Raw genomic sequence first — 24,140 nt, forward strand, 5'->3', positions numbered from 1 at the left:
GACAGTAGCCGCTTCGCATAGGGTTGCAGACGTACCTAGTTGCTCAAGCGAAGCGAGACTAATGAAGTGTCAATGAGTCGCGCGTCTTGTGGCTACCTGACGAGGACCTGACAACAATGTATCATTTTGTAATCTTTCAACGGATGAAGCGGAAGCATTCATCAATCCAACTGAGATGGATTGCTGCGTAACTTCGACTGTTGTTGTTATTATTATTAATATTTATTAACCTTTCAGGACGCGCGCCGTCAAGCAGTTGAAACTGCACCGCGCTCGCGCTGCATACGACGAGCGAGGTTTTTTGGTAGTGTTGTACTTTTTACAACGGCGCGCGCGCTGTAGGGTTAAAGACACTTTACCACTTATGTGGCATTCGTGTCTGACACTGTTGTTGTGTATTGTTGTGTTATGTTTCTCAAAATGTATTTTTCTTCTGCTTGTTCGAGTTTGTAAAGACTTGTATTATGTAGAAGTACCTAGATGTAGATCAGTGGTGCTCTACTTGTTATCAAAAAAAAAAACAGCAGTATATTATAATTATATATTTCGAGATTTGTTCGAAAGAGTGAAAAAAAATTGGGGCACGCCGCACTCTTTTTTGCCGAATTTAGTTAGTTTTTTTAATTGTTACAAAACTAAAAGAAATTTAAATTAGTTAAGCGATTGCAATCATCAGTCCCCTAAAATTTTCCACCTTCACCTACAATCTGACGTAGCAGGCACCATTGTGGCCTAAAAATAGAATATCACCAACACTCGCAGACTGAAGATACCTGTTTGTCCCAAGCACATATCTCATTGGTACCTTGTGTGATCTGGCGATGCTGGAATTATACTACGAGCAACTAATAGTAATCGGCAACTACGGGCGGTCAAACAAGCTCAAGCAGTTCGCTTTTTAGTTTGCAGTATCTGTTACTGCTTTCATAGCTTTGTTTTTATCTATAGGTATACTAATACTAATTGGGCAACCTGGATTCTGGTTAAATGACCAACCATTATAATTTGAATTCCGTGTCAGGGAACGGTTCATATATCTTGTACAGTCGACATTCCATACCTCGATATTAATGGATCTATCGAGATAGGGAGAGAACGAATTGAAGAGCTAATCCAACATTTTAAGTTTTGTTCGGCTCTATAAGAGATCTTCATGATCAATTTTATAAAACTTGCAATAAAACTGATTTATACACCTGTACCTCTTGATAACCTCTTTTAGAGCATCTTCCGGCTAAGTGGACCACTCTCGGAGAGGTTTTGCAAACCACATTAAGAGTAGCAATAAAACTGTTTTAAAACCTAGTTGAAATTTTTTCCATTCTCGAAAAGAGGTTATGATGATTGTTGTTGTTTTTTTTTTTCAACAAAAATTATGATAGCTCAAGATGCAGAGAAGCTTCTTCGATGGCACATAAAATTCAGGAGGATACATTATTCGTAAGTAGAAAGCGATCATTTCAAAGTTATATTTTAGTAGTTATTGTGTTGGTAGGCTTATGCGCATTCAATTTTAACGTGAATATTGGGGTTGCAGAAACATAAAATTAATGCGCTTCGAAAATAGTGAATATTATCATCTTGAAATGAAATAAATCAGCTTGTTAATTTAGTAAAATTATCTCGAATCACAAGAAAACTTAGCTGAGAGAGGTTATTTATGTGGGCATGGTATGGAAATGGCGGCAAACTATCAATTCATTGCTTATTTGAGCAAAATTAACTATTATCAATTCACGTCAGCTAATTTTTCAATATGGCGACGACCATAATTAACGAAAATAAAACGAAAGCAATTTTACTTTTATGATGACCGCAATAAACCTAGCAGTGTCGAAGTTTCTGCTTTTCCACCAATAGATGTCGTTACTAATCGAACGGATCACCATCTGTTTATAGTTTTTCAGTTTTATTGTGGTATTTTTTTTTTTTTTTTTATCTGTATTAACGAGATTTTTAGCCCTAGGCTAGTTCATCTCGGGACCCACGCTTTACTTCCCTTCCGAAGGAAGAACCCACATTTTGTGAGTTTGTCGGGAGTGGGATTCGATCCCAGGTCCTCGGCGTGATAGTCAAGTGCTCTAGCCATCACACCAGGTCCGCTCCACCCATTGTGGTAATAATAAATGCCAGAAGGTTGACATATCGGGGTTTTGTTTACTCTCGAAATCTGGCTTTATGGATATCATCAAGTATACTATAAAATATGTCATAAAAGTAGTCATAAAACTGTAAGTTTTAATTATTGCTGTAATAAAACCGTAATAAAAATCAAACAAAACCAATCAGCTATGGAATTGTTACTTGGGATTTGTAATGCACACTAAAATTTAAAAAAAAACTCCGTAACTAGGAAAAACCGATAACAAATAGATGTCACTTCACCTTCTCACAATGTTTTGCTCCTAGGAAACGAGGTCTAGTGACCTGTGAAAATAGGCATATCGACACATGAGTGAAAATCTAGCTGAGCTTAGCTTAGACCAGTGTTTCCCAAACTTTCCTGGGGTGTCACCCCCCTTGGAGTTGAAGAAACAAATTTTCGCCCCCTAGGCAACAATATCATTTTATAATGCATTGATGTTCCGCATTTGAATGAAATATGCTGATTTTTTTGTCGTGCTTCCAAAAATTTTGAAACTATGTTGTGCTGAACGGTTGTTCATTGAGCACCGCTTAAAAACCTTGAACGTGCTATAAACATTGGGATCTTCAATGTGTTTCAATCAACTGTTTTTACCATCATCTGTAAGAGAATTTCAGTCAGCACTTGTTCGTATATAAACAAAAAAAATGTCCTTAATGATACTGTACTGTAATAGGATCCCGTAAATTTGAAAATAAACTATTAAACTATTAAACAAAATTGAAGACTATTACAAATATATCTGATTTATGACAACTACAACTCAGAGATGCATAGTTGCGTTTTCTACCGCAGTCAGATTCTACAACTCTCCCTAGTGATTGATAACTCAGATAAAGCTGGTCATCCTAATTGAAATGCCTTGCATCAATTTGCATAGTTCCTAAGTTTTGCTTCGATTGCTAAATAAGAAAGAACCTGGAAGATGGTATTTAAATTGAATAAAACTCTGAAAATATTGACTTTTACACTTTGGAAGTGTATCAAAATAGTTTTGGCGGCATAATTAAAACTGGCGACATTTTGCGATGAAGTTGAAGTTATTTTACTGATATGCACGAATTGCTACTAAACTCCACGAAAGCCCACAGTTTTCTCCAAAGATAAGTGATGTCTCAAACTCAATCTAGAAATCATCTGAAATACCCTCGAAAACATAATCACAATTACACCTGAAAAGTCGTCATGATTTCCTTTGGAAAAAATGTCTTTGTGAATTTCTTCACTTAACTACCAGAAATGTGTTCATAAAATGTACCTTGACTCTTCTGACTGAAAGAATCTTGAATAAATCTGATTATAAATTAAAAACAAACATTTATTATAGTTGAAAAAACTCTTCACCGCATTTGTTTTTTTAACTAACCAAGAAGATAGATTGTTAGCAATTCCCTCATCCATTTGGCATTTCTCAAAAGTTATATAGCTTTCCAGATTCATAGGAAGTATCTTTGAAAACAATTGTAGCATATTTTTAGATTTCTTCTAAGGAGTTTTGTCAAGAGTTTTGTCAATAAACTTTGTAATTCTAAATAATTCAGTTGATTTCTGTTTACTGTATGAACAGTGATTCCATTGTAGAATAAAATGAGATATGTCAGGAAAATTCATTTATTTTTTGCTTGAATCATCACCCTGGATTCATTTTTTCACACTATTGATAGTTTTCAATCATCGAAAAAAAATCGCTTCATCATTATTTTCGCAATACCCCCCCCCCCCCCCTTTTTGAACTTTCTCATTTTCGCCCCCATTACGATTGATTTTCGCCCCCTACACACCAAATTTTTTGAAATGCTTCCAGCACAAAAAAAAATCAGCAAAATAAATTGCTGAATTTCAGTAACATTTTTGCTGAATTTCAGCACAACGATGCTGATCAACTGTCAAAATTGCTGGATGGTTGAGCAAGTTAAAAAATCATTACTGATACTCAGTAAATTCGTATTGCTGAATTCAATCAGCACAAAAAAAAATCAGCAAAGTTTGCTGAATACCTGCAAACAAAATTTGCAGTGTAGAAGGTGATTTCGCCCACTTTGGGAATCACTGGCTTACACTGACTGTACATGTCAATGGTTGCTCCTCTGTGATTGATCTGAACTGGTATGAATTGCACTGAGATCCAACTGTATAAGGGGCTGGGACACTCCACTTATTCTCAAAGTGAAATTTATGCAACTCATACATTTTTGGATCGATACCGGTGCCGGCCAAGTCCTTACAGTCAGTTGGGAAGGGAAAATAATGCTAGAGTATGATGGTTGCCTCTACTAGAGACCAAGAGCACCTTGTGTCCACACAACCAGCATGGATGGGGTATTCGTTAGTAGGTTAGGATGTGAGATCTGGAAGTCAGCTTTGGTCGGTGAAGCGATCCATAAATAGGAGATAGATTGTATGTTGATTACTCTTAAGAAGTAGCGGCACAGTTGTCTTGGTTGCATAACTTGTAGGCGTTATATGATAGATTGACATTGTACTGTGAAAGTTTGATGGCTTTTTCAACCCGTTTCTGTTGTAGCGATGGCTGTGAGCATATGAATACACATGAGTTGTATTTGTAGAGCAGAAAAAGAGAGAAAATAGATAGTTAGATACAAAACGAACAAAGTCGCTTCGAGATAGGGAGTAACGAATGTAGATTGAAGGGATCGATCAAAACATTGAGATAGGGAGAGATATCGAGATGTAAAACATCGAGACATAACCACCATGCATCGTGGAATCGCATGCATGCGCGTGGCGTCTGCAGCAAAATGTATGGGAGAATAGGAGGTCGCCTAACGTTTTCATCGATATATCATTGTTGTGGTCAATGCACACCTAAATTTTTGAATGTTTTGAAAAGCTTAGACTCTCAGGTTTCTAATGATGAGTTCGGATTTGAAATCGGTGGTTGCGAACACAGCGAAAATCGCAATTGAATGATAAAATTCAAAATGGCGACCAAATCCAAGATGGCTGCCAAAAAATTTTCAACTTCAAATGAAAGGTCTATACTTTCCCTTCATAGAAAAGTGAAGTTTTGTATATGCTACAACATTAAATTTTGAGATATTATGCGATAAATTAGGTGCAATTTGATGAAAAAACGTCATTTTTGACACCTTGTCAGCCCCTTGTCAAGCGAGGGGTCCATCAATTTAACCCAACCAAAGTGGTTTTCATCCTTTTTTATCATATTCTAGCGAATAAGCAAGAAAAAAATGAAGTCCCAGACTTTTAAAAAGGCGGCCTGGTTTCAGCGAGAATTACTCACTTGTTCTCCTGTGAAACTCTAGCTGCATGGCTACAAGTTGTTTGTCTTAGTTAAGTTAAGGTTAAGTATGTTCTTTTGATAATTGATTGGCTATTCCAAGCGTTCTTCTCATAGTCCGCGCCCCCCAAATTTACATAAGTTGATGAAAGTTAAGGTTGATAAAATAGATTTTGTTATTAGAGCAACTAATTTAGAAAATCATCTCCTACCAATCTCTCTTGCATTTGCAATTAACTACTACAGATCTACTAATGAAAAATTTCGATTTGATATCTTGAAAATTTCATAAAACATCTCTGGTAAGCACAAAACTGAATGAACTTTTCACGGAAAATATAAAAATGGATCCTATAAGGCTTCTTACACGACTTCAGGATAGTTATAAACTTTATGAAGTATGCTGTAAAAAAGATTGAAGTTGTGTTGAAAAGTGATATAAAAACTGAATGAATTCCTAATAAAACATACGAAATATAAAACAGTTTGATAAAAGTAAACAGATGAATGTATTGGGATATTAAAAAAAATATATAACCTAAAAAATACAATAAATTAAATACAATGCTTTTAAAACAGTTTTCAATGAGAATTCGAAACAAATATGAAATTATTTGAAAAAAAAAACATTTTTTCTCAAAATATGTCACCAAAATATCGAAACAAAACAACTTTTGATGAAATTTTAGAAAAATGAAAACAATAGACATCACTATGAGGCGCAAATCTGGATGCTTGCCAAGGGCGCTGTGGAACCACGCTACGCATCTGCCTGCCGCAATGCGCCTCTGAATTTCTCTGCTGGTGTCGTTGTCGGCGGTCACCAGTGAGCCCAATTACACGAATTCTTCAACTGCCTCGATTTCATCACCGTCTACATAAATTTGGGGTGGCGGGCGCGGTGATTCCTCCCTGGAGCCCTTTGCCATCGTGTACTTTGTCTTCGACACATTAACCCTCCTTTGGCATTAGGGTCATTTTTGACCCCAACCGTACACTACGGCAGCGAGTTGCTGCCAACGTGATGCAAAAGGAAGGTTAATGATTAATCCGATTCGCCTGGCTTCACTCTTTAGTCGGATGTACGTTTCCGCCATCGTCTTAAATTTACGAGCAATATCATTAGCGAAACCAAGCAACTGAACGGACTTCGTAAAAATCGTTCCACTCGTGTTTATCCCCACTCTCCTAATTGAACCTTCTAAAGAAATGTTAAACAACAAGCACGAAAGACCATCACCTTGCCGTAGCCCTCTGCGAGATTCAAAGGGACTCGAGAGTGTCCTTGACACTCGAAATACGCACATCACTCGATCCATCGTCACCTTGATCAATCGTATCGGTTCATCCGGGAATCCGTATTCGTGCATAATCTGCCATAGCTGTTCTCGATCGATCATACACCGATTTGAAATCGATGAACAAATGATGTGTGGGCACGTTGTATTCGCGGCATTTCTGCAACACCTGGCGGATGGCGAACATCTGATTCGTTGTAGCGCGTTCACCCATGAATCCAGCCTGATATTACACCACGAACTCTCTTGCAATCGGTGATAGACGGCGGCAAAAAAATTGAGAGAGTATCTCGTAGGCAGCGCTCAGTAGTGTGATCGCGCGATAGTTCCCGCAATCCAATTTGTCGCCCTTTTTGTAGGGTATGTGTGCCATCAGTAATCTCACGCTCCCATATTCATCCTATTCGAAAACAAGCGATTACGGCACCGATTGATTCCGTTCTTTTTGTTTTCATTGGTGCTCACTTCTAACAAAAAATACAAAAATATGAAACAAAACAAACAGCGCTCCAATCCTTTGATTTTCGTATGATGAAAATGGGACCCACATAGATTTAAGCATTTTATGTTAACAAGTGAACTTGCATGCAACTTTTGGAGGGTGACTTGTATGGGAAATATCATACACCCAACATAAATCGCTTAAAACTATCGAATTCGATTTGGTAAAACGAAATATTTTGCATGAGTCGTTAGTTTAGATGTTAATTGACCAATTTACCTTTTGACTACCTTACTTAAAAAAATATATTTACATGTTTAATGGCAGGCAGTCAAAAAAGCCCAAAATCGCATATTTTGCCCTATAAATTGGGGTATAGCTCAAAATTGTGACGTGCTGGAGCAAATCTGAGCCCGGATTCGGATTCAGCGGCCCAAAATACGTCAGAGACACATAAGTTTGCTCTTGAAACAAAAAAAATGTTGCGCTGTGTAATCCACCATGCGTCTCCATTAATGCTAATCTTCACATTGTTTTCGATACGACCCAGAGACAATGTAAAACCTTATGGCTAAAATATAATAATAATTGAACAAAACAAAACAAAATGTAGAAAACAAAAACCAAACGTCAGTGGAAACAGCTAATAATTATCTCTTTACATCCTTTTGTACTTCCAGCTCCTGAACGCCACCTCCAGCAGCACCAAGAGTTCCAAAACGTCTTCATCGACGAGCAACAGCACCACCAAAGCGTCGTGCAGAATGGCCTGCGAAACGTCCGCCACCCAACGTTCGATGTCCTCCTCCTCTAAATCCGCCTCTTCATCAGCTACAACTTCATCCACAGAAGCCATCAAACATGATCTCGGTGAAATCAAAAGTTCCATGGCCGAGATGAAAAACATGCTGAGCAATGCCAGGGGCTCGTCCCAGATCACCACATCGTCATCCTCGACGTCAACGTCTTCCAAAGTGACATCGTCCGAATCTTCCTCGTCCAGCTACGTCAAGAAGCTTTCCATGGGAAACAGCTCGTCCAACTTGTTGGAGCATCAGAAGAGGTATGTTGCTGCCGGTAACAGCGACTCACTAGTGTGTCCTTCAATATTGAAATTTTATATTATTTTTACAGGTTACGCGCCTCGATGGACAGCTTGGACGAGCCCATGACAGAGTACCACGTGACACACCCGGACTCCGACGGGGAGATGACTAACATGATAGTGAAGAAGCCCGATGGTACGATGCAAAATGGACACCTGGCCATGAATGGGGCGGCGGTGGACACGGTAAAGTTCGAGCAGAAAAAGACCACATCCGAGTCGAAAACGAAGGTGGTGAAGGATGGGTTCAGCAGCGAGCAGGCTACGATAAATTCGGCACAGATGAAAAAACTGCACGCCGGGGACGTCCAGTACCAGGAGGAAGCAGCTCTGGCTGCCATGCGGAATCAGGTGGAAGTTGACGGGCTGAAGCACGAGGAGAAAGCCGCCATGCTGAAGGTATGTGGATGAATTGATAGTATATACAGTATCGGACAATAAAAATGCACCAAAGCCGTTTTCCCATACAAACTAGTCAACTTTGGATTGTCATATCTCAGTTATTTCTCAACCGATTGTTTTCGGCCTTTCTGTGACGAACTACAAAACACTTCAATTTTTGAAAACTATTGAAAAACTTCGGTGATAACTATTGATACAAAAGTTACAGATAGGTTGAATTTTGACAATAAAAATGCACCAAGACAAAATATTTTTTAGCAAAAAATGCTGAAGTCAAATCATGTTGGTCTCTTCAGCAAATTTACTCATCACCACACAAGAAACATATTTGCCGAAGACACCATAATGATATGACGTGACCATGTTTTGCTATAGCATTTTTTGTCTTGGTGCATTTTTATTGTCAAAATTCAACCTATCTGTAACTTTTGTATCAATAGTTATCACCGAATTTTTTCAATAGTTTTCAAAAATTGAAGTGTTTTGTAGTTCGTCACAGAAAGGCCGAAAACAATCGGTTGAGAAATAACTGAGATACGACAATCCAAAGTTGACTAGTTTGTATGGGAAAACGGCTTTGGTGCATTTTTATTGTCCGATACTGTATTTCATAGTTGTGGCGAGTATTTTTTATTCTTCAATCACTGTACCTAATTTACAGCTCTTTTGTCCACTAGGGCACTGCGTGAGCGATTCCAATTGGCGGCTGCACTTACATTTTGTACAGCGCCTAAATGTATTCTATTCTAATTCTACTATATCGAACTGCCCAGTCAACCAGTGATCGTATAAGATGTAGCATAAGATGTTAAAGTGGAGGCGATATGCGTACATTTTACATGCGCCTAAATGGAGGCATGCACGCATCTGGCCTCCACTTTATCATCTTATATGACATCTTATACGATTACTGGTTGTCTGGGTGGTTGCCGTTGCGATGCTGTCACTTTACTATTGCGCATTTCCCACCCCCAATGGACCACGGTGTCAAAATTTTGATTATTATCGAACTTTCATGTACCTCGGATTTTTCTTCATAGAATGTTAGAGTTTCGGCTGTAATGTATAAATGCAAAATTTGAAAATATTCTATCGGGGAAAATTTGAGTTAGATGAGTTTTAGGGTATTTTCCATACTAAAAATCAATAATTACTATTTTAGCCCAAAAAACGTCCCATACAAAATGTATGGAAAATTTTTCGCCGATGAAATATTTTCTAGTTTTCTGATTATGAATATATAGCCAAAGTACTATTCATTTTCGAAGAAAAATCCGAGGTACATGAATGTTCGATAATAATCGAAATTTTGACACCGTGTGGACCCCTTTCGCAGTTAGTATAAGTGCGGGATCGTGAATAAAACTGCGATTTTGCATAGAATCGTTTCGGTGTCTTCTGCGCACTTATTCAGCACCTTGTAATGCATAAGTGCGCAGAAAACACCGATTCGATGCAAAATCGCAGTTTTATTCACAAACCCGCATTAATACTAACTGCGAACAGGGTCCAGTGGGGTGAGAAATACGCAATACCCTTTCCATGCATGGGTAGAATGATGAGCGCGAGGATGTTGATGTGTGGCTCTTATTACTTTTCCAGTCCGATTGGGGGTCCATTATGAGTTGTCGTTAGCCGATATCCAAGTTTCCGGGTCCGTTAGAGCATATGCTCAGAAGAGGGTCAGGTGTCAGCTGCTGTCGGGGGGAAGAGCAACTGACGAAAAATTGCAAGTGCCGGGGCAGGGATCAAACCCATGACCATCCACTTATGAAGTGAACGTGTAGCTACGGGCCCGGCTTGTGGCGGGTATTGGGATACATATTTTTCTCAATGCGTTTGAGTACCTATTATGGAGTTTGAGCTTTTTTGGATCTTTAATCTTGAAATATGAATTGAGTTAGTAGCCTCTTACTAGAAAGTTGTCATGCCATATTATGCCTGCAAAGGTAATTTGGCTCCATCTTACTACTGATTGTTGAAACCAATATGCAATTTCTGCCGAAATTCGTTTGCCGCGATATTAGGCTGCGGCTTATTTTTCAAAAGTTGTTGAAACCTGGAATTCGTAAGCTCTTTTGGATTCAAATGACACAAAAAGAGAAACCTCTGAGTTTAAGCCAACAATATTGAGATTTAGAGGTCGCGCAATCGCTTCAAAGTCGAATTTTCGAGTAATAAAAAGGTGTGTTCACTTCAAGTGCCATAACTTTCTCAGTTTTCAACCGATTTTCAATCTTTTTTTTATGAATTTCTCACAAATTAAATTTCGAATAAACTCGTAGAACATTATTTTTTTTCCAAAGTCACGCAAAATATGAGTTTTTGAAGATTTAATTCATTTTTTTCTTCTTTTTACATAGAGATGAACCAGCCAAGGGCTGAGAGTCTCTCTAATAAAGACAAATCAATCAATCAATTCTTTTTACATTTTTTTTAACTTTAGAGTCCTATAACTTTTTAACCGTTTTTCAATTTTAAATTTTTTAGCTTGCTTTTGTAGATATTTTTGTTGCCTATCTTTGTCCTGAACAAACTTTTCATCAAAGTAGTCATTTTTATGATACTTTTCACCAAAAACTGCCAACACATGCCTTAAAACTTGATTTTTTCATGCAAAATTGGAGTTTTTAACGATTATTTGCAATTTTTTGCCCCAAACCAGATACTTAGCATCATATTTAGGGATATGGAACACATTGGAGGGATTTTTCTTTCAAATTTTTTTTTTCTCTCATTTCGATCATGAAAATATTTTTTGATTCAGAACATTCCAAAAACTAAAGTTTAGGGCTTCCATATGTTTATTGAGAATATTTTTAGCCCGAAACTAAGCATGAAAACTATAAAAATTTTGCCAAAATTCTGATTTTTCCTATAAAATACGTGTTTCTGAACGGTTTTTTTTTTCACTACAGTTTATTCACAGCATTCTTAGGCAACAAAAATATCTACAAAAGCAAGCTAAAAAAATTAAAATTGGTCAAACGGTTAAAAAAGTTATAGGACTCTAAAGTTAAAAATTTTTGTAAAAAGAAGAAAAAAATGAATTAAATCTTCAAAAACTCATATTTTGCGTGACTTTGGAAAAAAATGATGTTCTACGAGTTTATTCGAAATTTAATTTGTGAGAAATTCATAAAAAAAGATTGAAAATCGGTTGAAAACTTAGAAAGTTATGGCACTTGAAGTGAACACACCTTTTCATTACTCGAAAATTCGACTTTGAAGCGATTGCGCGACCTCTAAATCTCAATATTTTTGGCTTAAACTCAGAGATTTCTCTTTTTGTGTCACTCGAATCCAAAAGAGCTTACGAATTCCTGGTTTCAACAACTTTTGAAAAATAAGCCGCAGCCTACGCGATATACTGTAAAAAAAAAGTTGGATAAAGATCTGTGAAACCTATAACAGATGTTAACATGGCAATTACTTCATGCACTTAGCATTTCTTAAAACTGTAAAATAGTGCACTGCGGGAGCGATAGCATTCAATTGCTGTACTAGCACTCTGCGAAACACTATGTTTGCCAGTTGCGGATGTATTTCGGAATGATGATATTCAGAAAGAAATCAAATTCTTGGAGCAGTTTTTTGTCACGGCAGCTCAAACTGTAACTATCATATTTCAAAATATACATTTAACTCTACAAAAGACGAATGAACTAAAGCCTCTATAAAAAAATAGCTCTACATTAAACAAAATACTTAAAATAAACAGTTCATATTTCTACCTACATTATATATGTACTCCAATTTGCCAATGCATGGCGCTCTATAGCTTTACTTTCGTATTTATTTAGCCAGTATAAAGCCAGTTTTGACTATCTTAAAATGTGCTAAACAAACGCGTCCTGCAAGTGAAAAATAATCAATGTTTTTTTATCAATTCATGCACACAAAAATGAGTAAAAAACGTATGTCATGCCTCGAGCATGTGTGCTAGGCAACATCACAATCCAAAAGAGACCTGTGAGTTTGACCTATTTTCTTCTGAACACTTTTCCGCGTACATTATATCCATGATGTTCATAACATATTCTTCAACACAAAGTTGTCATACTTAATATTTTTTGGATATCGAGGGTGCTTTAGGCAATTTGTCTTTCGATACCATAATGCGAGCACAAAATATCTCCATGATTACCTACTAGAATTACCGAAAGTTGAATACCTATATATCTTCTCAAAGTAAAACGGTACTTTACTTAACTCACTGGGACTTGCAAAAATCAAGAAAACGAATATTAATGGTTTCATTTACAGAAATCACTTCCACATGATTCCGGTGCATGAAATCGTCACCCTTCGTTTGCTCCCAGAGTTCCTCAAGAGATTTTTCCGATGTTGCTTCCGGCATTTCTGAGGGAATTTCCCAGGATTTCTACCAGAGTTCCACACAGCATTCCTGCAGGAGTACATCACAGAATTCCTTCCACTCCGATAGGTTTCCAAATTTTGACGCTGGATTCCTTCCGAAGATTCTTCCCAAATTTGCCTAAAGTTCCTTCAGAAATTTCTCCTGCTAGTTTTCCGGGATGGTTTTTTCATCATTTTAAGGGATTTTTGTGAGATTTCTGCAGAAGTTCTTCCAGGAATTTCTACCAAAGAATTTTGATTTTTTTTTTATTTTGTCCGGAGTTTCTCCCGGGATTTCTTTTACTGGTTTTCAGAGTTCCTCCTTGATTGTTAATAACATTTCTTCCTGGAATCACTCCCGTTTTTTTTCAGAGATTTCCCAGATTTTCTTGGATTTTGTTTTATATTTTTCCGAGAATTTCTATCACGGAATTTTGTAGGTTATCCCAAGTGAAATTCCGACAAAAAAAAACCTGGAAAAATCCTGCAGCAACTATTAAAGGAACATGCAGAATCTCGGGGCAATTTTCAGTAGAATCCCGGAAAAATTTCTATAATAATGAACTCAGGGAATCACTGCAAGAAACCCTGTAAACAACTACGGGAAAAATCTTTGAAAGGTACCACTGGAAGAACTTCATGGCCCAATGCCACCCTGAACGACGGTAACTATTGAAGGAGCTCTAGTAAAAATCACAGGAAAAACTCCTGTATAAACTCTGGGAGAAATCACAGGGAGATCTCCTGGTGAAACCCCATAAGGAACACCGGAAGGAATCGCGGGAAATCATTCAAGGGGAATCCCGAGAAAAACTCTAGGATGAATGCAAGAGCTGAGAATTATCTTGAGAGAAAGTGCTATGGAAATGTCTGAAATAATCCTGGGAGAAATCCTACCAAGATTTGGGTAAAACACAGGAGGAACTCCGAGGAAATCCCGCGATATACTTTGGCAGCAATAGCGGGGAAACCTATGGAATTCGGAAGGAAAGCATAATAAACTGCACCCTTTCATTGCAGAAACGGGGAAATTATCATTTTATGTAAAAATACAGCACATTACTTTGTACTCCACAAGACATGTCCTATTGGCAAAGAAAGCGCTCAGTGTATAACAGTAGAAATATTCATAGAGCACTGCTCTAAGAAGTAAGATGTAATCCAGTTTAGCTGAACGCTAGAAAGTAAACAATGGTAGATGTATGAAATGTTGTCAAAATTATAAGAAAACTTGCAAATACTAAATAAAAGCGGCCTTTGCTAAAAAGTGTTAATTAAAATATAACGCACAAAAATCCATAGCATTTCCCACATGACTCATCCGCTCTCACGCCACATTCCAACAAGTGCCCGCGTTTCCCAAACGAAACAATCCCCATTATCATATCCACAGCATATCCATCACGAGCGGCCTCGATGACTCAGCTTCATTCACCGTAGCATAACTGCTATGCTCTGCTGGAATCCCACACTGCCTATGTACCGTACGAACGCACGTCGAGGAACCGTCAAGGTCACGCCCGCGTAGCGTACAAATTCGCCGGTGAATGACTCATCGATGTTTACCATCCTTTCTTCCTTGCACTTTCGCATTTGTTTTTTATATGAAACCATCGCGTTAGCTATAAAACAGAATGCAAAAAAAAAAACGCGGGCAGTCTCGGCTGAATTGAGCAGACACAGCCGAGGTTGATGACTCGTCCTGATTCTGCGCAACAAGGACATAGTTCTATGGCACAATAATGCTGACGGAATGTCCTTCAGTTGGAAGCGGACTTCCGAGCAGTTATCAACGAACAAGTTATCAAATCCTCAAGAATAAAAACTGAAAAGAAGTGTAACTAGATAACAGTTGATTATACACATTTTCGAATCATTGTCGACAACTTGAGGAGAGTGACCAAAAGATTTCCTTATTCAACCACTTATAACTGTGACCAATGGATTTCAACGGTTTCCAAAGTTAGGCGAAGTGGGTAGGTGCAGTTTACCTATACGGAAAGTCAATAAATATGATCCTCGGACGTTATGTAATCCGAGCAGCAGTGATTTGCAAATCCAGTGACGGTGTAGTGTTTGGTACCAATCGGAACTTTTACTCTCTACGAAAAGTGCCACCTGAATCAAGTGCGACAATACGACGAGTGAAATCAATTCTTACACCCATCGGGAAAAGCGTTCCGGTACGTACGTATGTTCAGTTGGAAGAAGACTACAACTACACGATCTGTATCGACTATCCATATATCCGTACCTATATTTTATTATGTTTTCTTCATTTCGGGAAACAAAGTCCAATATGCCCAGATGGGATGAAATAGTCCAACTCATGACATCATTCCTGAATGTGATTTGATCATTACTATAGGTGAATGGTGTCATGATATGTTTTCATGAATCATTCTTCTAGAAGCTAGGCCGCCTAACCCATGGAAAATCTTATGATTTCCCAATGAAAATTGTCAACTTCCGTTTTTTTTGTGCTTGCAATTAAGGTTTTCTGGTGACTTTGTTACTAGCTATGTGTATTTGAGGAGATTGGAACACACATGGAGGCGCATGGTTGTTGATGTGTACGCTATCCGTTTTTGAGGTCATTCAAATATTACGACAATCGTTTAGCGGGGAGGGGAGTGACACTCTATGTATTGAGTACACGAGAAAAAAAACGGGACAGAGAGGGGAAGAGAGTAGGAAAATGATGGACGTATGTTCTGAATGTTTTCATGAAGTTTCCATAAAATTGCAAAAAATCAATGAAAATGTATTTGTTTCGTGGATATTTCTGCTGAAGTAGGTATCAAGCAAATATTGTCTAGTTGCTGTTATCACTTTATATGCCTAACAAATGAGGCTATTGAACACGAATGAAAGTGAGGCTATTCAACACGATGAAAGTTTGAAAAATGGTATCTGATTTTAACCCACTTTCCCCAACTATCTCCGAGTTTGATTGTACGCAACAGAAAAAAATAAACTCACGCGACTCATCACGATAAAACACAGAATACCATTTACTACAATGTCATAAGTACTGCGTATATGAAGAGTTTTATTTTTCAAGCTATCCAACACACATCAACACACTCCCGGCACATTGTGACATACTTTGTGCCTTTGCCATGCCTAGTTTGACTTGTTGAAATTGTTTAAAAAATCTGGCTGTCATACTTTTTCTGTCGGTTGGAATCGCATAAGAACAGTGGCTGTTGGAGTTGTGACAGTTCGATGGAAATATTTTGACAGCGATAAATGAAGGCTTCGTGACAACCGTTTTGATTTTGTCCGCAATACCGATGTGGATTACTCATAGGTGCGGCAATAGGAAACTAGTCGGCTCTTTCATTCCAACGGCGTTCTTATGGGAGTGACGTCATGTTTGAAATTTATAAACATAACGTCACTCCCATAAGATCGCCGGAAAAAAGTGAAAAATGATGCGTGTTTGGGGCAGTTGCGATGGGGATCTCGATCGGGTTGCATTGTTCGAAGGAAAAAGTGAAAAGTGACACGTGTTTGGGGCAGGTGCATATTGTCCCTCGTGAACTGATAAAAATGGATGCCCACTTTGTAGCAAACAGTATTGCAGAAAATTGAAGGACTTAAGGAGTAGTTGCGATCATCCGACGACATGGAACTGGGTGAGATCATTCCGATTATTTTTTTTTTCTTTGCACACTAGAAGAAGTTGGTATAATTTCGCCAATGCGTTTTTATGAGTACTCCTGTACTCAGTAAAATACATAATTCAAAAATAGCTATCTAAGCTTGAAAGTTTATTCTCCGTACACACTCAGTTCGATACTGTGGGGAACGCGCGACTATTTCCGTGAGTCGGTCGGTTTTCTCGGTAGGAAGATGGGGACGCGAATATTGAATGCGAAATCAGATGCGCGCGATAACTTTCGTGAGAAAGTCGGTTTTCACGGTTGTGTAAACCATCAATGCGGTGACGCGTTTAATATTGAACGATCGTTGACGTATGTGCATTACCCTTACTATTGCGACCAAATAAATCATAATCGGGATGAAGACCGCGGCGTGTATTTCCATAAACTATTGGATCATATCCATGATCATATCACCTACCAAAGGTGGCTCCCAGATCCACACCTTACCCTACCCTACTAACAAATACTCCTTTTCGAGACAACTGTGGGGATGCTGTGGATTCCACGGTTCATAGTACAAACGGTTGTCGAACTAACATTCCTTCCCCTTCTCGATGACTGTAAGGACGTGGCCGGCGCCATTATTGACTTTAAAATATTGAACTCTCGAATTGTGCACATTCAGGGTGTGTAGATAGTCCCAAGCACCATTCATTGGATCTCTCTCTATACAACTTCGATTGTTCTGGTCAATCACGGAGTAGCAACTACGATGTGTACGGTTATCTTTGCTTTGCTTTGCATAACGTCACTCCCATAAGAACGCCGTAGGAATGGAAGAGTCGTCTAGATTCCTATTGCCGTACTATGGGTAATCCACATCGCCGCATTACCAAGAGTCATACCTTATAAAAGATTATTTGTATTCTTATATAACTTCATCAGATAAAGCATTAGAGCAATCCCTAAAATAATACCTATAAGAAGTCCTAAATAATTCCCTAGATGAATTCCTATAGAAATTTTAAGGTATCACTGGAGGAATTTTTGAAAAATATCTGGAGATAATCCTAGAGACATTCCTAGACAAATCCACAAAGAAGGATCTCTGAAAAAATGCATAAAAGAAAACCTAATGAAATCCCTAGAGTGATTCCTTGAGAAACTATATAAGGAATCGCTAGAGAAATCCATGAAGACATCTTTAGCAGGATCCCTGAAGAAATCTCTAGAGGAATTCTTGAAAAATGTCAGTTGGAATTCCTGAAGCTTTACCCAAAACTCCTTAAAAATATTATCCAAGTGCTCACTGATATTTTGCCGTTGTTTGTAACTGTCAAATTATCATGTTCAAACTAGGAGAACCAACATAATTCGGGCACTTTTTTTTTTTTTTTTCCTTCTAAACCATAGGGGGATAATCTGCTCAACAGACACCCTAACAGAAGGTTAGGGTAGTGTAGGTCTGACAGGCCGTCTTCTACAACAAAAGTAAAATCCAGGACTACTCTCTCCTCGTACCCACTAAACCATTCCTATGGTCGCCAAACCCTACGTCTCTCCGGAACCACCAAGAAGGTATTGCTTCAGAGAGCCACTTCGGGCACTTGAACCGGTTGAAAGTGCCATCTGCAGCATATTTTTGTTTTCGTGATTTAATTTCTTCTACTTCCAGATAGTCATTTTTAATGTAAGCTTGGATAAGTAGATCATTTTCAATTAGCAATACATCCATGATGAATAACCTTGAATTTCAAGGATGTTCAAAGCGCAGATTGGGTTCTAAAACACGACTTTCAATTTCACCATTGGTTGATAGGAGACTCGTTTACCTGATACCTTCCTTGGCCAGCTAAAGATTCGGAATCCATCCGAGTTCCCATAAAAAATACTACCAAAAATTACCAAGTTACAAGCCGAAAGTAATTTGTATTCCGGGCGATACCACATGTATATTTGGCTGTTGTGATCCATCTATCGTCCGGAATACCCATGAACATCCATGTAAGGGTGTATTTTGAAAGTTTATCACAATGGTCCACTGCACGAATTTATGCTGGCCTGCTTACTCTCACAGATTTGACGTTTAAGAAGTGCCGACACCGCTTAAACGTCAAATTTTGTGAGAGAGTAAGCAGGCCAACATAAATTCGTGTAGTAAGCCATAATCATTTTTCTTGCAAAAGTAAAAGCGTAAAAGTAACTAAATTGCAGTAAAACTTTAAAAGTTTATTTCATGTGATTTGTACAACATAAAGTAGGGTATATGTACCATTCCTTGGCCTAATTTGCAAACCGCCTTGACAATTTTGACCATAACTCATGAATTAATAGCACTAGAAATAATATGTTGATCCTATTACACACTCTAGGCAATTCTTGTTTCGCCAATTGGAAGTAAACTAACGTTAATATTCAAGAATTTATATTATTAAGTTGAAAAGATTCGATGCGATGGTATGCAACGTTGGTCTATGGTACAAAAATTGGCCTATTAGTGGATACAACGTTGGCCTATTGCTTTCCATGCACTAGAACCACTTATTATCTTATTTTTTCAATATTTCTGCTGAAGTATTATCTCTGTTTGTTCACCAATCTTACTTGTAAATCACATTTTCAGAGCCAATTTTTCAAAAAACTGTAAATGAATTACTTAAACTAAAGTTCTTTCTTAATTTATTAACGGTAACAACGCAACCCTATTATTGTGTTATATTATTACACTCACCGTATACAAAATCTTTCTTCCTGTTCATTCTTTCTGGTTCTTACGCAAGCAATGTTGTTGACGTCACTTTATCGGTGTTGTTGACGTCACTTTAGTGATGGGCCAAGATTTGGGTACATAGTGAAAAAAATGTCCTCAATATTCGGCCCGCATTCAATTTGTAAAATATTTATTATTCGTTAAAAACAAATATACAAGTTCCAAATAGAGTCTTTGACCGTCGCATCAAATGTTCAGTTATTGAAAAGTAGTTCGAAATGTTCCAGATTGATGCCATTTATGATCATGTTCATAGACCACCCACTAAGCCGAAGAATCATGGCGTCTACAAAAGATAAACAAATAGACATTTTCATTCAATTTTAATGCTCCAAAATGCTAAAATTGAAACGAAATGTTACAGTTGTTTGCCGCATAGCTTTTCCGATATCCAGTTATGCGTGTTTGTTTGAGTTTTTGGTTAACGTTGAGATAGGCCGAACGAGGGGACTATGCCAACGAAGCATCCCGATACCCTATTTTCATTCCGTTACCGTTGCACCCGTAGACTTTAGGATCTATACTAAAGAACATTTTGGATGACCTAGGATATCCCGACTGATCTGATACTGTCTATTGAACTTTCAGAAGACTGCCTGGACATGATAGATTACAAATCGTAGATCTGTATACTGAAAGAAGTTTCCGTTACACCCGTAGACTTCAGGATCTAAGCTCAAGAATAGTTTGGATGATCTAGGATATCCCAACAGCTCTGGTACTTTGTATTGAATTTTCAGAAGACACACTGGACATGATAGATTACAAATCGTAGCTTAGTATAATGAAAGAAGTTACCGTAGACTTTGGGATCTATACTCAATAACGGTTTGGATGACCTGGGATATCTCAACTGATCTTATACACGGTGTTCAATAAGTTCGGATACACAGTAAAATTGAATTTATTTCCCATCTGTAATTCAGATTTGGAGAGTGAATGTATTATTCGAAAGCTCACATAATACTGATCAAATAGAGTATATGTTTTGAAATAAACTGTCCTTTATCCTTTTGTAATAATTGCAAATGTGTCTCAAGTTCCTTTCGGCCGGCACGCACGTCTGTCATTAGTATTTCGACTAGTTTTTATTTACTAATGGTGTTAAGTTAAATCAAATTAGGTTGTTGTCCTCAGCATTAGTGGTAGCAGCTATGGCCATACGAAATAATCTATAAGATTCAGATTGGATGAAGTACGGACTCATTTTATTTTGATCTTTAAAATTGCTAAAATTGCCGCTGTACCTGTTTTAATGATTTTTGTTTTGTCAAAAAGCAAGGCTGCATTATATCTCAGTTTAATCCATAATTATCTTTTCCAAAACTTGATTATATCCCTATTGTGGCAAATTTTAACAAATTTTAAAATTTAGTATAGTGAGATGTAAACTCAAAAGTCAACGTTTTAGACTTCTGTAGCTTGAGCAACTTATCGAAAATTATTTCAGCGTGCCGGAGCTAACAAAGTTTAGATACATCTAAGGCTTACAAAAAAAAGTAGAAAAAGACTTTATTCAAAACCATATGCTATATTTGATCAGTGTTATATAACCTTTCAATAAATACATTTACTTTGAAAATCTGAATTACAGATGTGAAATTAATTCAAGTTATATGGTGTATCCGAACTTATTGAACACCGTGTACTGTCTATTGAACTTTCAGAAGACTTACTGGACAAGATAGATTACAAATCGTAGCTTTGTATAATGAAAGAAGTTACCGTTACACCCGTAGACTTTAGGATCTAAACTGAAGAACAGTTTGGATGATCTAGGATATCCAGAAAAAATATTCTGCATGATATTCTAACCTTTTCATGCTATTGACCACCAAAACAACAGAAAAACTTAGAAAAAGTTCCATAATAAAGCTTGGAAAAAATCCGACTTCAAAGGGTTAAACTATGCAACTTTCAGGTAGCAATGTTGCTGCCTCCGCTTCTGTTTGTATCATTTTATTTTCGGGTTCTAGGAGTTTTTAGGACACATCAACATGTCAGAGTCGTTGTAAGCGTCATGATAAGTCCTAACGTCGATTATATCACATAAACATCGTCTAACAATGCCTTTTTCAATGTTCGATTTCCGTTCCGAACCTAGATTTTTTTAGAATAACTCTTAGAAATACTCCATGGAGACGCATGGTTATTTATGTCAAGTTCTTCATGTAGCATTTCAAAAGAAGTTTGAGATGGTACTATACCGAGAGACCTTCGTCAGCATAGTCTTGCTGATTAGCTGCGCATTTACCGGTTGAGCAATATGTGTCCCGAAGAATTTGTAGATAGGGTATTGAACCAGTTGCCCCCTTCTTTGTCTATAAGACGATAAAGATAAACTGCTATATTTTCCCAGTCCATCAGGACAAGTTCAGCTCCGAAACCGTTCTTGCCTGCCGAATTGTTGGATAGCATCCTTAACTTGTTAACATCGGACAATATAAATTTAAAACAAACAAAACGTGCCTGTCGGACGTTGATAGCTCAAGGTCTTCCGAATGAATCAACTCGATGCGCATCGGGTGCAACCACTAAAACAAATCACTCGTGAAGAGGATTCTCATGTGTGTCTCAAAAATAGCCCCCCTGTCCGTCTGAATTGATACATTTTGGCGCACGGAGGTTGATGATGGGAGTAATGATGATGGCAAAGATACATTTCAGTGTCAACTACGGCTAGATAAACATTCAAATTCGATCAAGTAAAAACAAACTGAACTCGTCGTCGTCGTCGCCGTTTTTTAAGTAAACCCGGTCAGTGGACTTGCTGAAAAAAAAAATCGGTCTCCCCAAACGTGGCGGATCGCATTGCACCTGGTTTTCTTTCTCGTCTTGGATTTTCTGTGCACACGCTCGGTTTCCAACAGGTAACGAACGACGTCGACGCTCGGTGGGGGCCTTTCTTTGCCCAGAGAGCTATGAAGAAAAACGATATCCTGTAAGCGACTGCGAAGATAAATTTCAAGTGGTATAACCTACTAGTTAAGAAAACTCTCAGTGTGAAAATGTCCTTAAATGTAACTGAAGAATAAAATCTACCCCAACTGGTATGTTAAGCCAAAACAAAGAAATGATGAAGATCTCGACATTCTCAAGAAACAATTTTCTCCGAACTAGGACGTGCATGTTTACACGCGGAGTAAAGGAAAACCACACTGGCATGTGGACGAGGAAAAAAACAACGACCGGCCTCCAAACCAGCTATCAATAACTACGCCGCGTATATAGGACACTATGGAAATTAGCTATCGGAAGGAAAAGTAAATCATTTCTGCTGCTGCCGGGTTTTACCCGTGCCGCCAGGCCAGCTGCTGCTTTGTGGATGGTTGATAAAATCTGCGAGCACGAACAGAATGTTCTGCTTCTCTGACGTAAATGGCGCGGCGCACGAGTGGATGTTTGAATTGTGACGGCAAATATGGAGTCCCATATGGAATTTGCCAGATTCAAACAATAATTTGAACACTGATTTCCAAATCTAGAGTTTGTGTGGTTTGTCAAAATTTTAGGGGACAGGTGGCGACAAGAGAGTGGCAACGTAAACCCATATGTCAAGATGGTAGCAGTTTTTTTTTTCGAAGAAAACTCGTCACTAGCACCATAGAGACATAGCTTCTCAAATTTCTCAGGAGTTTTCATAATATGTGTTGCAGAGCATTACAAATTATTTAATGAAAAAACTCTCACTCACTTCTTGTACCAACCAGATGGTTAGCAAACGCCAACTTTGTAGGGTTATTGCCTGGCATTCTTGCAACATGCCCTGTCCACAGTATACGTCCAGGCCACTTTCGAGATGTCGGGTTCACCGTAGAGTGCAGTGAGCTCGTGGTTCATCCTTCGCCGCCACACACCGTTTTCCTGCACGCCGCCGAAGATCGTCCTTGTTCGAAAACTCCGAGAGTTTGTAGGTCCTCCTCAAACATGGTCCATGTCCCGTAGAGGACCACTGGTCTTATTAGCGTCTTGTACATGGTACATTTGGTGCAGGGGTGAATCTTTTTTGACCGCAGTTTCTTCTGGAGACCGTAGTAGGCACGACTTCCACTGACTTTCACTTCATATTTCATGGCTCACGTTATTGTCAGCCGTTAGCAAGGAACCGAGGTTGACGAATTCTTCTACCACCTCGAAAGTATCCCCGTCTGTCGTAATATTGCTGCCGAGGCTTGTCCTGTCTCGCTCAGTCCCACCTACCAGCATGTTCTTTGTTTTAGCCATATTCACCGCTAGTCCGACCTTTGCTGCTTCACGTTTCAGGCGGGTGTACAGTTCTGCCACCGTTCCAAATATTCTAGCAATAATATCCATGTCATCTGCAAAACAGACAAATTGGCCGGATTTCGTGAAGATCGTACTCCGACTGTTGGGCCTGGCTCGTCGCATAACACCTTCCAGGGCGATGTTGAATAGTAGGCAGAAGAGTCCATCATCTTGTCGCAGTCCCCGTCGAGATTCGAATAATCTGGATAGTTCACCTGAAATCCTTACGCTGTTTTGCACATCGTCCATGTTTTTTTTATCAGTCTGGTAAGCTTTCCGAGAAAGTTGTTCTCGTCCATGGTTTCCCATAGCTCTGTGCGCTCGATACTGTCGTAAGCCGCTTTGAAGTCGATGAACAGGTGGTGCGTTGGGACCTGGTATTCACGGCATTTCTGGAGGATTTGCCGTACGGTGAAGATCTGGTTCGTTGTCGACCGGCCGTCGATGAAACCGGCTTGGTAACTTCCCACGAACTCATTTAC

At 38.5% G+C, this 24,140-nt stretch overlaps 1 protein-coding gene across 8 annotated transcripts in view; it reads left to right on the forward strand.

Moving 5' to 3' along the window:
* Positions 1-24,140, forward strand: part of LOC109415875 (NAD(+) hydrolase sarm1) — a 280,580-nt gene that overhangs the window by 223,689 nt on the left and 32,751 nt on the right. For all 8 annotated transcript variants that reach the window (XM_062852885.1, XM_062852884.1, XM_062852886.1 and 5 more), the window contains 2 exons: positions 7,826-8,208; positions 8,280-8,649. In XM_062852885.1, the coding sequence (XP_062708869.1) occupies positions 7,826-8,208; positions 8,280-8,649 (753 nt within the window). The remainder of the gene's footprint in view (positions 1-7,825; positions 8,209-8,279; positions 8,650-24,140) is intronic.

Source organism: Aedes albopictus, chromosome 2 (genome assembly GCF_035046485.1).
Source record: "Aedes albopictus strain Foshan chromosome 2, AalbF5, whole genome shotgun sequence".
NCBI lineage: Eukaryota > Metazoa > Arthropoda > Insecta > Diptera > Culicidae > Aedes > Aedes albopictus.